A 13,496-nucleotide genomic window follows, 5' to 3' on the forward strand; every position below is an offset into this window, starting at 1 on the left:
TCTGCAGGCCTCTCTCACCTCAGCTAAGGTCAGTGTTCATGATTCCACCATCAGAAAGACACTGGGCAAAAATGGGATTCATGGCAGAGTAGCAAGGCGGAAACCACTGCTCACTAAGAAGAACATGAATGCTTGTCTCAAGTTTGCCAAAAAGCACCTGGATGATCCTCAAAAGTTCTGGAACAATGTTCTATGGACAGATGAGTCAAGTGGAACTTTTTGGCCAACATGGGCCCTGTTATTTCTGGCGAAAACCAAACACTGCTTTCCACAGTAAGAACCTCCTACCAACATATCAAGCATGGTGGTGGTAGTGTCATTATTTGGGGATGCTTTGCTGCATCAGGACCTGGACAACCTTCCGTCATTGAAGGAACCGTGAATTGTGCTCTGTATCAGAGAATTCTACAGGAGAATGTCAGGCCGTCCGTCCGTGAGCTGAAGCTGAAGCGCAGCTGGGTCATGCAGCAAGACAATGATCTGACACACACAAGCAAGTCTACATCAGAATGGTTAAAGAACAAGAAATTTAAAGTTATGGAATGGCCTAGTCAAAGTCCAGACCTAAACCCCATTGAGATGTTGTGGCAGGACCTGAAACGAGCAGTTTATGCTCGAAAATCCACAAATGTCACTGAGTTGAAGCAGTTCTGCATGAAAGAGTGGGCCAAAATTCCTCCACGGCGCTGTGAGAGACTGATCAATAACTACAGGAAGCATTTGGTTGCAGTTATTGCTGCTAAAGGTGGCGTAACCAGTTATTGAGTCTAAGGGGGTGATTACTTTTTCACACACGGGCATTGGGTGTTGCATAACTTTCTTTAATAAATAAATGAAATAAGTATCAAAATGTTGTGTTATTTGTTCACTCAGGGTCCCTTTTATATCATATTAGATTTTGGTTGAAGATCTGATAACATTCAGTGTCAAATATTCAAAAATGCGGAAAATCAGACAGGTGACAAATACTTTTTCATGGTAGTGTAGGTGTTACAGAAACATGGTTGTCTGAGAGTGATGGAGACAAATATAATATTAGTGGGTATACACTGTATAAGAAAGACAGGCAGGACAGAAGAGGAAGAGGGGTAGCGCTATACATAAGAAACAGTCTTAAAACCCATGGGTCAGAATAATGACAAAAATTCTAATTGCATAATAATAGGAGCATGCTATAGATCGCCAGATTCAGACACTGAGCAAAATGATCTCTTATACAATGACATTAGAATGTGTGCGTGTGTATAATTTTGATGAGCAAAACCAACATCAAGAGAATGAAAGGAACAACATCCAGGACCCTATTAACAGTGGTGACCAGACAGCAAAAAGAAGGGAGGTCATGTACATGGATTAGGGAGTGGTTAACATGTAGACAACAGAAAGTACTGATTAGAGGAGAAACCTCAGAATGGAGTGTGGTAACTAGTGGAGTACCACAGGGATCAGTGTTAGGTCCTCTGCTATTCCGAATCTACATTAATGATTTAGATTCTGGTATAGTAAGCAAACTTGTTAAATTTGCAGACGACACAAAAATAGGAGGAGTGGCAAACACTGTTGCAGCAGCAAAGGTCATTCAAAATGATCTATTCAAGATTCAGAACTGGGCAGACACATGGCAAATGACATTTAATAGAGAAAAGTGTAAGGTACTAAATTGGAGAAGGAATCTATGAAAAAGAAATGTCTTAATCTAGACAATGTGGGAAGCTATAAAAAAGGCCAACAAGATGCTCGGATACATTGTGAAAAGTGTTGAATTTAAATCAAGGGAAGTAATGTTAAAACTGTACAATGCATTAGTAAGACCTCATCTTGAATATTGTGTTCAGTTCTGGTGACCTTGCTATAAAAAAGATATTGCTGCTCTAGAAAGAGTGCAAAGAAAAGCAACCAGAATTATTCCAGGTTTAAAAGGCATGTCATATGCAGACAGGCTAAAAGAATTGAATCTGTTCAGTCTTGAACAAAGAAGACTACGTGGCGACCCAGTTCAAGCATTCAGAATTCTAAATGTTTCTTGTGTTCTTCATGGGGGATTTCAACTTCCCCCATATAAAATGGGAAAACCCAGTGGGGAGCACGACAGATGAAATTGAAATACTGGAAATGGCAAATGACTGCTTCCTAACGCAATTTGTCAAGGCTTCGACTATAAAATAAGTATTAAAATTTTGTGTTATTTGTTCACTCAGGGTCCCTTTTATCTAATATTTGATTTGGGTTGAAAAATCAGATAACATTCAATATCAAAAATGCAGAAAATCAGATGGGGGGGCAAATACTTTTTCACGGCACTGTGTGTGTGTATGTGTATATATATAATATATAAAAACATTTCCACTAGAAACTTTTTTTTTCATGTCCTTAAACAACAACAAAATAGAAATTGTAAACAAAAAAGATGAACAATCCTCTTCAAACTCATCTGAGCTCACCTGTTTCTGAGCTGTTTCTGTCTGAAAATAATGACACCGTGTAGCTGCAAACTCCTCTGGTCCACACTGGTCTTCTCATCTTCTGGCCTCAGTTGTGTAGTGACATCTAGGTCAATGGTATATTGCATTCAATAGTCTTAGGTTCATAAATTGGCTCCGGTTCTACTGTGATCCTCCTGCTGATAAGAGCCTTGTTGATTAGCCTACCTTTTGTCTGCGCCCCCTTGCCACCCAGATTGGAGCTCAGGCTTCCAGAGATGAAAAGCTGGAATGTCTGTCTATCTGTGTCACTAATGGAGCTTTCTGATGGTGGATGAAAGTTCAGCTTTTTTCTTTTAAATATGCTTTCTTTCTAAAAAAGCACATTGAAATCAGTCCTGTTTCTTTCCGTCTACAGTGGCTAGAGTGCGCTCGAAGCGGTTGGATTTGGTCTGCAGCTCGCCTCTCTGAATCAGACTGTGTTTGCAACCCTGTGTCTCCATTTGCCACACAGGAAGGAGTGCAGTGACCATGCTGGGGGCAAGAGAAACTGGCTACACCTGAGTATGAGACACCCTCAAACTGTCAACCGTATTAAACCCTAGAGAATGGATTCTCAATGACACTCCCACTTATCTGGCATGTACCTATACTCCCACCCCCTGCTGTGAGTTCTGCTGTGCAGATGGTATCCAGCAGCAGATAGTTAGCTCTCTGTTCTGAGTCATTTAACCACATGCAACCCTTCTGTTGTGCTCGACTCCACAGCACAGGAGGAATTTGTTGAGAGCAGCTTGGTAACAGGGTGACCCTGACTGACATCGTCCTCCTCTAATTTATATTCCCTGTGTGTCAGTTTCTGTGCAGGGGCCGGTTTTTCAAAACTTTTAATCTTGGTAACAGTGATCATTGTAATCATCTACTTTGTGATCGAGATTACTTTTATCTGGATCATTTTGATTTTCAGAAATGATCACTGACAAATCATGACAATGAAATCCACTTTTTTTGAAGTGGGCTAGTTCTGATAGTGTATGTATGATTGTGTGTGTGTGAGAGTGTGTGTGTGTGTGTGTGAGAGTGTGTGTGCGTGGGCGTGGGTGTGCGTGCGTGCGTGCGCGCGTGTGTGTGCGAGTGCGTGTGCATGTGTGTGCGTGCGTACGTGCGTGCGCGTGTGTGTATATAGTGTATGGATATATTCTGTTTTTAGGCCATTATTTATTTAATTTAACAAAATAATGAGTAATACACAACTTTATGTTTTATATATTTATTTTTTTAACAAAAATCACACACATCACTTTTAATGTTAGTGCAAATATAACACATGCAAATGATTATTTTATTTATGCCTCCTTAACAGAAATTAAATAACTAAATCTAAATTGAATACAAATAAAATTAATATAATATTTTTTTTCATACAGCATTAACCTCATTCTTCATAGGAAAACATTAAGGGCGTTAGAAGTGAATTACAATATCAATCAATCTTTATTTCTTATATTCGTGATAAATCACCTCAACGCTTTACACATAAAAATGACAAATGTACAATATATACAATAATGTTGTATATATAATAATGTTGTTGAAGCTGACATTAATGTTATTGAAGCTGACACCCTGGGATCCTTCAAGAAGCTGCTCGATGAGATTTTGGAATCAATACGCTACTAACAACCAAACGAGCAAGATGGGCCGAATGGTTTCCTCTCATTTGTAAACTTTCTTATGTTCTTATATACAAGACTATTTTGTGAAAGTTAAATATAAGATACATACCCCTTTAAATTACATACATTAAATTATTATACGCATATTATTACACACATCCACATGTATTTTAATGGGGAACATCTCATACTATTTCTTTTTTTATATATAAATGATCCATCTCTTGTCACTGTTTTTTAAAGTAAGATTATATATATATATATGTGTGTGTGTGTGTGTGTGTGTGTCTATATACACACACACATTATGAGATGTTCCCCATTAAAATACATGTGCTAAGTTTTAAAAATGTATTTTAATCTTAATTTTAAAGCAGCAAGAGATGGTGCCTCTGTTACAAATCGTGAAAGATAATTCCCCAGCTTTGGGGCTCTGCTACCTGCCTTCTTTCTCCGAGTCCATGGAATACAGAGTAGACCTTCGTCCTGTGATCTGAGAGAGTACTGGGGTCACCTGGGGTCAGCCAATCTTTTAAATATAGGGGAGCAAGGCCATTTCAACCTTTCAGTTAGCAGGACCTTAAATCCTAACCTGTGCAGGAAGCCAGTGTAAGGCAGCTAACACAGGGGTCATGTGTTGTGTGTCTTGTTCTTGTTTAAGCTCTGGCAGCAGCATTTTGTACAAGTTGCAATCGAGATAAAATGCAATTTGAAATGTTGTGTATCTGGAAATACTACAAGAAAATGCATTTGTTTGATTACAAACATTTTCAATTAAGTCTTTTTCAATTTCTTCATGAAAAGATATGAAAGACTTTTAGACAAAAACTTTGCCATTGAATTTATTGCGTATTTCTAAATTCTGCACTCTGGAGTGTTTCAGTAGGTACGGCATAAACAACGAGTTGCATTGAATTGGAACAAAGAGACTGTTTCACACGTCTTCCTAATTGATACATGTTCCATAACGACATTCAAGGTTAGAATTCTGGTCGCTCTTCTTTGCACTCTTTCTAGAGCAGCAATATCCTTTTTCTAGTGAGATGACCTGCAGTGAACACAATATTCAAAATGAGGTCTTACTAATGCATTGTACGGTTTTAACATTACTTCCCTTGATTTAAATTCAGCACTTCTCACAATATATCCGAGCATCTTGTTGGCCTTTTTTATAGCTTCCCCACGTTGTCTAGATGAACACATTTCTGAGTCAACATAAACTCCTAGGTCTTTTTCATAGATTCCTTCTTCAATTTCAGTGTCTCCCATGATATTTATAATACACATTTGTATTGCCTGCATGTAGTACTTTACACTTGTCTCTATTAAATGTCATTTGCCATGTGTCTGCCCAGTTCTGAATCTTGTCTAGGTCATTTTGAATGACCTTTGCTGCTGCAACATTGTTTGCCACTCCTCCTATTTCTGTATCATCTGCAAATTTAACAAGTTTGCTTACTATACCAGAATCTAAATCATTAATGTAGATTAGGAATAGCAGAGGACTTAATACTGATCCCTGTGGTACACCACTGGTTACCTCACTCCATTTTGAGATTTCTCCTCTAAATATTACTTTCTGTTTTCTATATGTTAACCACTCCCCAGTCCATGTGATTGCATTTCCTTGAATCCCTACTGCATTCAGTTTTAGAATTAATCTTTAATGCAGGACTTTGTCAGACGCTTTCTGGAAATCTAAGTAAATCATGTCATATGCTTTGCAATTATCCATTGTCGATGTTACATCCTCAAAAAAATCAAGCAGTTTAGTCTGACACGATCTCCCTTTCCTAAAACCATGTTGACTGTCTCCCAGGATACTGTTACCACGCTGTTACCATATGACATACCCCTGTGTCAAGAGACTGTTGCATGATCTTGGTTAGCAGTTTGTAAATAACTTCTTTCATTTCTTTGAGTACTATTGGGAGGGAGCTCAATTTCTAGCATTCTTACTAGTTTAAGCAAGTCCTGGATCTTGCGATACTTTACACATACTTGGTTTAGCTGTAATTTAACAAGCCGGACAGGTTTCAAAGGCAATAGCTGTATGTGGGAAGGTAAGGAACTGTGTAGAGACATGAATGCAGTTTACCTTAACACAAAGTATATTAAATCTGTGATTTGTGTTTATTTAAAGTAAGTAGCACCTGACAAAAGATGGGGATCCTGTTAACTTTAGTTAGCACTGCAAAACATGAGCTCGGGTTTATTTCTGTTTTATATTGTTTGTTAAAAGTAGCTGCGTCCTCACCAGAAAAGGGACATGGTGGAAAAATAAAAATGCAGTTATCAGCCTGTTTAAACACAACCTTTGTTGTCCAGCGTGCTTTATCCACAAAGACAGTGTTAGGAACCAGAACTGTTCAAAGTTACTATAAATAAGAAACTTTGTCACAATTTGTAATTATGATTTTATTTTATTTTTTTACATTGTTAATGTATAATTGCATTACCCAACTTTTAGCAAATAGTATGAAATACTAAATTGAAACCGCAAGCCCTTACATTTGAAATGTGTAATACTAATTGTTGAAATGATTGTTGCATAATTAAGTGGTATTTGCTTTCCTGTTCAATTGTTTTGACTCACTGTGGATTCATTAGTCAACAATTTATCTGCACTGCACTCCCCTTCTCTTCAAAGACACTGCTACTTTTAGTTTTTTGGTAGGATTAACTTGACAACTACTGAACGCAAGTCAAAGCAGCTCAACAGAGTATATCCAACCTGCAATTGCACACACTGAGTAACTGCAATAAGAACAAACAACAAAGAAACGTCTCAACTAGAAGACTTTTCAAACGTCTTTAATTGAATTGATGTTAGACTTAGTTGAAATGATTGTCATCGAATTTATCAAGTTTTAGTTGTTGTGCATATTTACGTTGTATATCTAGGGTTTATGTCACAACTGTGACCTCGCCAATTACCGTTAAAGAAAATACTGTATTTATTAACCATAATAAACACAATACCTCATTAAGAACTAGCGATTCTGGCTTAATTATCCCTAGATTCATGATGAGAAGAGATTAACAATTAATATTATGTATGTTTAAGTAATTGAAATCAATCATAAATGTGTATTTGCTATAAGACAAAAATAAACCTAACAATCCAAATTATTATTACATTTATTCATATTCTCAAAGGAAGAAGAATAAAGGTTTGGCTTCATAGTTAAAACATGCGTAAAGAAGAATCAAATTAAACCATTCAAGGAAAAGTAATGCATTGTTAAATGTTCATAATGAATCTTTGATGTGCTCGCTGGTCATACTTCATATGAGTGAAGCAGTCTTTGTAGTTCATCACGCATTCTTCGATTCAGTCACACATTACTTATACATGTGCCAGCTGCCACGTGGCTAAGTACGCATGTACAATGGAGCAATTTACATGCAAAAACTGAAAAGCATGGCAACAGATCTCTCGGTTTTCATGACAGTTCTGCTTCTACATTTACATGAGTTTAATTTAGAAAGAGATTTTAGTCATCCAAATGCAAACAACCTCATTAATAATAAAATAATGGGAAGGTTTATTTAAATATCACGAAACACGCTGAAAAGAGATGCTGCGTGATAAAGGATATCATTCAAATAATGCATAGGGGTTTAGATGAAGTTTTACACACTAGGCAGAGATGAAGAGAAGGTTACCCCCCATCTGTCTAGAATGCAAAGGGTTTGCAGTTACAATGGTTCATGCTGCCAAGAAGAAAATAATAATATAGATTTCCTTATTTTACAATTGAAATGTATTTTAGTTTATAAAAGTAAATGATGTCTGACGCCATTAAAGGTGCTGGTATTTCACAGGATGTCTGGGGGAATGAGGATTCCAGCAAATGGTCCGATGCCACTGGCCGGTCAACCATTAACCGGTGCATTTCCTCCCAGAACTGAAATTTGGCTGGAGGACTGCAGGCGTTGTCTCTCCTGCAGGTACAGATATTTCAGCTTCTTGAATTTATCTCGTACCTGCAGGAGCGTTCTGTTTATACCAAGTTCAGCCAGAGCATCGGTAATACTGGTGAAAATGGTGGCATTTCTTTGGCAAGGTTGATACAGTTTATCCATAACCTGCGGGAAAAAAGCTACATTATTCGTATTATTATTATTATTATTATTATTATTATTATTATTATTATTATTATTATTATTATTATTATTGTGATAATAATGCTGGTAATAATGATCTAGTAGTTCTCATGCATCGTTCATAATTAGGGCTAGGAGTTTGTCACGGAATATTTGGACGTAAATCATGGAGCAATCACGGTCAATGCGTTAAAAATCACAGAGAAAATGACAGGGGGAGAATAAAGCCATGGGGATAAAAAATTAAATAACTGTCTTTAATAAAAGCATATTGCGACATTGGATGCACAGGTTCAGCAAATAAAGGTGCAAACAGGGGAAAAGGCAATAAAATCACATACAGATTGAACACAATTCATTAGCATCCCCGCAAGTCACGCGCATGAGCAAAAATCGCGGACACTAGCAAAAGTCACGGAGTCCGTGACACCCGCAACCACCGTGACTAAATCCCAGCCCTGTTCATAATACACTGAAATTATTAAATAATGTTATAAACTGCTGACATTATTGTGTCGGTATAAATCAACATCTCTATATACAATTTATATAGAATTTAGCTGCGACCCTCACCAGGAGAAGCTGATTGATAACAATGGATGGATGGATATTTAACTGATTTGTATTAGTAAGATTGGGATAAGGAAATTATTATGCTACAGAGGAGGATAACAGGGAGGAAACAACGTACCCAGAGAAGAGCGTTCTTTTATATAGGGGAAGTGGAGGAGGTATTGTGGTATTTCATGAAAGTCTATCGTGAAGTATTTTGCACGACTGTCGAGTTTGTTGCTATGGGACTAATTAGGCGAATTAGCGTGCACTTTACAGTGTTTTACCAAAGTGTAATGACAGTTAAGTCGCACACTTTTTTTGCTGTTCACTTTTGGAACAAGCATAATCATGCGTCATTTGTGCATGACGCATCATGAATGCACTGTAGTAGCGTGATTAAAACTTGCATGTAAATCCCGCCAATGTTACATCTAGTTGAATAGACACACATTACGTATGGTGACAACATCAAAAGCATGGCTTCAGTTCAGTTACTTGTAAACACGCAATATGTTTGATACTTATTGTGTTGGTGCAATGTTTAAAACAAAGTCTTCTTAACACAGCCGTCCTCTCTGTAGAAGTTAGCTGTGCAGCAGCATGTGCAGTAGTGCAGTATCACTGTGAAGTCTGTACTGTAGGCAAAAGCTTTTGTCATTCTGGAGACAGCCCATCTTCTCCGGGACAGCTTTGAAGACTACATCATTGCATCTTTGTTGAAGAACTTTGGAGTTTGGTGACTTGAGAGCGATGAGATGTTTTGATGAAAGAGCGAATCCAGTGAAGAGAGACCAGAGCAGAGTGTGAAAATCCTATAGGTGTTCTGTTGTACTGTAAACAAGTCTTTGTCGGTCCTTCCATTGGTTCACAGTATTTGATAGACAGTTGCGTGTCACACAAACAGGGTGTGTTAGAAATGGAAAGTATCCGCCTATTATCAAAGGATTTTACATATATCATTTAAACCTCCTATTCAATATAACTTTAGTTACATTCATTGGAGAAGCATACGAATTTCAGTTTCATTATCTATACAAAACTACGATTTTATCAGCATATAAAACAACTCATAATACAGTCAAAGGATAATATTTAAAAACAGTTATTAGTTTATAATATTCTTTTAAAACACAATGAACACTTTAGATTTATTGGGAAACTTAAAATAACTGTTAAACTTGTGTCCACAAGAGATGTAATTAAAAAAATGATTCTTAAAGCATTTTAACTAAGTTTTAACACAACAATGATATAACTGCATTGTAGCTGTAGCTTACCTTGGTAAGTTTTATGACCCCTTATAATCAGACATCATTTTGGAAGGCGAGATTCAAACAGTTTGTGGCCTGCCTTATGTAATCAGCTTTGTAGTAGATCTGGTTAATTATGTTCTGGAATCTGTGTTAACAATGCAACCCCCACAGCATGTCACACAGACAACAGAATTAAATACATGAGAAATGCTTATATTAAAATGAATTTATCCATGAATTTCCTTGACATAGTAACTATAGTATTTCTAAATGTAGCCCTGTTGCATGTTTAATAGTTCAGATTGAAAACCATTTTTAAAAGAGAAGGGTGTAGTAAAAAAAAATAATAATTTCAAGCTTCTTATTCATGAAGTGTTTGAAGTGATGGGTAACAATTGTAAGTAATTTCTCAACAATAAAAACTCTGATCTATAGCACATGCTGACAGCAGTCTTTGTTTTGCAGGCTACTTCCTAGACCTGCTGAACAAGTCAGAGCGCTCCCTGCAGGACATGTTCTCCAAAACATATGGAGAGCTGTACACGAGCAACGCCAAGATCTTCAGTGACCTGTACGCAGAGCTGCAGCACTACTACCGCGGCGCCAACCTCAATCTGGAGGAGGTGCTGCACGAATTCTGGACGCGGCTGCTGGAGCGGCTGTTCCGCAGGCTCAACCCGCAGTACCAGATGAGCGACGAGTTCCTGGACTGTGTCGTGAAGCACGCCGAGACCCTGAAGCCCTTTGGAGAGGCGCCACGTGAGCTCAAGCTCAAAGTCACGCGGCCCTTCATTGCAGCACGCTCCTTCGTCCAGGGCCTCGACATGGCTAGTGACGTGGTCCGGAAGGTGGCCCAGGTACTCGGACTTCAATTCATGAATGTACTCCTTGTGCACCCTGAGTGTAGCATGCAGTGTAATACACACCCTGTGTATAACAAGCAATATAATGCCAACCTGTGCATTTTTCTCCTGTTTGTTTTATTTCTTTGTAGGGATTACATCCAGTGCCAACTTTTGCAAGCTCTCTAGCCGTTGACTGATAATGGCTCATAATTCCAAATGTTAGAGAGTTCAATATAGCTTTTCAATTCAAATCCCTTATAAATGACTTTTTGATTAAACATGGTAAGGAAATTCCTTAGCACAAAGCCCCAAACCCCAAACAGTAATGTGCTTCTTATTGCGTGCTGTTCCTTTTAAGGAAACTCATTAAGTACGGGAGAGGCTGTGCGCAGCAGAGCACTACCTCGGCCAGCTAAACCAAATGGCATTTTCCATTCTCTGTGTAACAGTCCTCCCGCAGAGTCAATCACAATGTGAGGAGCTTGTTAAAGGAGTGCTAACTGAGGCTTATTTAAAATCCATGTACTTAACTCTATTAGCTTTAGCAATGATCACTGCCCCCATAATTGTATATGGTATATTCTTGTTAGGTATATGTAGCTCTCTTTCTGTATTAAATGTCACTTGCATAACAACTGAATAACAGTTGAGAAGTTCAAAGCACTCCTGTCATATAGCTCTCTAATCATGTTTAACCTCAATGCACACCTGGTATGCCAGAGTGCAACCATTAAGCTGCCCCCTTACAACACTGCCTCTGTAGAGAAAATACATGCTAATTGGAACAGTGCTGTTTTTTAAATTCACTCAGTGCTGCGTGGGGCAGCTTGTCACCAGGGTGGGATTTAGCTGTCTCTTGAATTTTTTTTAAAAATAAGTCTAGTGTAATGTTTGGTGACACTGTATAAGCTATTTTAACATCTGGTTGTATTGTAAGAAAAGCAATATGCTAAACAGGAAAGAACATGGCCTTTAAGGCCTTGTTTAATGTTACTTCTTAGAGATAAAATTGAAAAGTTTTTTTAAAAATCCCATCATCCACATACATTAAATATAACATTAATATTTTCTCAAAACAATTAGTGCATCTTGTTAACAGCAGCAACAAACTCAACCAGCACGTTGTTGAAAGGGAGACCATTAATCAATTTAGTCTCACTCTCTCACCATTAGTCACACATTGGAAGCAAAAAGCCCTTGTGGGAAACTGAAGTTGAAATGGTCTTGTCTATAAACCTTGCGGAGCTCAAACTTATTAAAATGAGTTTCAGTGATTCTATGAAAAACAGAAATAAGACAAGACTTGGAAATGAGAACACGTATGACGCAAGGGTGACATTGATTAAACCGTTTCTAACATGAATGACACAAGGGTGAGAGAATAACACATTGCTTACAGAGAGAATACTGTTGGGTGTCAGATACCTGGCTGATTGTGCTGTTACTGTTTCGAATGGACTTCAAGCTGTTGGATTTTAATGCTTCTTGATCATGCATGTTTTGGAACATAAGAACATAAAGTTTACAAAAGAGAGGAGGCCATTTGGCCTGTCTTTCTCATTTGGTTGTTAGTAGCTTATTGATCCCAGAATCTCAAACAGCTTTTTGAAGTATCCCAAGGTATCAGCTTCAATAACATTACTGGGGAGTTGCTTCCAGACTCCCACAATTCTCTTTGTAAAAAAGTGCCTCCTATTTTTTGTCCTGAATGCCCCTTTATCTAATCTCCTTTTGTGACCCCTAGTCCTTGTTTCTTTTTTTCAGGTTGAAAAAGTCCCTTGGGTAATACTTTTTTAGAATTTTGAATGCTTGAATCAGATCGCTGCATAGTCTTCTTTGTTTAAGACTGAATCGATTCAATTATTTTAGCTTGTCTGCATATGACATGCCTTTTAAACCCAGAACAATTCTGTTCGCTCTTCTTTGCACTATTTCTAGAGCAGCAATATCCTTTTTGTAGTGAGGTGACCTGAACTGAACACAGTATTCTAAATGAGGTCTTACTAATGAATTGTAAAGTTTTAACATTACTTCCCTTGATTTAAATTAAACACTTTTCACTATATATCTAAGCATTTTGTTGGCCTTTTTTATAGCTTCCCCACATTGTCTCAATGAAGACATTTCTGAGTCAACATAAACTTCTAGGTCTTTTTCATAGATTCTTTCTTCAATTTCAGTATCTCCCATATGGTATTTATAATGCACATTTCTATTGCCTGCATGCAGTACCTTACACTTTTCTCTATTAAATGTAATTTGCCATGTCTGCCCAGTTGTGAATGCTGTCTAGGTCATGTTTTAGTGTGGATAGTCAGTTATTACCGGCAGGTGTCTATAAAGGAGGCGTTTGATGCCTTGCAGGTGCCCCTGAGTCCGGAGTGCACTCGAGCCATCATGAAGCTGACGTACTGTCCACACTGCCGCGGCCTGCCCAGCGTCAAACCCTGCACCAACTACTGTCGCAACGTCATGAAGGGCTGCCTGGCCAACCAAGCTGACCTGCACACAGAGTGGCGCAGCTTCGTAGGTGAGTTTGCCAAGTCAGCACATGCACAATCCAAAAGGGAAATGTTAACTGTGGAACTTGTCTCACTTTTTAATTGGACTACTATCGGGGGTATATTTGCAGAAATG

General features: G+C 38.1%; 1 protein-coding gene across 1 annotated transcript in view; it reads left to right on the forward strand.

The window, feature by feature from the left end:
• Nucleotides 1-13,496, forward strand: part of gpc1a (glypican 1a) — an 88,716-nt gene that overhangs the window by 62,168 nt on the left and 13,052 nt on the right. The window contains exons 3-4 of the mRNA XM_041264659.1: nucleotides 10,480-10,871; nucleotides 13,224-13,389. Of these exons, the coding sequence (XP_041120593.1) occupies nucleotides 10,480-10,871; nucleotides 13,224-13,389 (558 nt within the window). The remainder of the gene's footprint in view (nucleotides 1-10,479; nucleotides 10,872-13,223; nucleotides 13,390-13,496) is intronic.

The sequence above is a fragment of the Polyodon spathula genome, chromosome 11 (genome assembly GCF_017654505.1).
Source record: "Polyodon spathula isolate WHYD16114869_AA chromosome 11, ASM1765450v1, whole genome shotgun sequence".
In the NCBI taxonomy this organism is placed as follows: Eukaryota; Metazoa; Chordata; class Actinopteri; order Acipenseriformes; family Polyodontidae; genus Polyodon; species Polyodon spathula.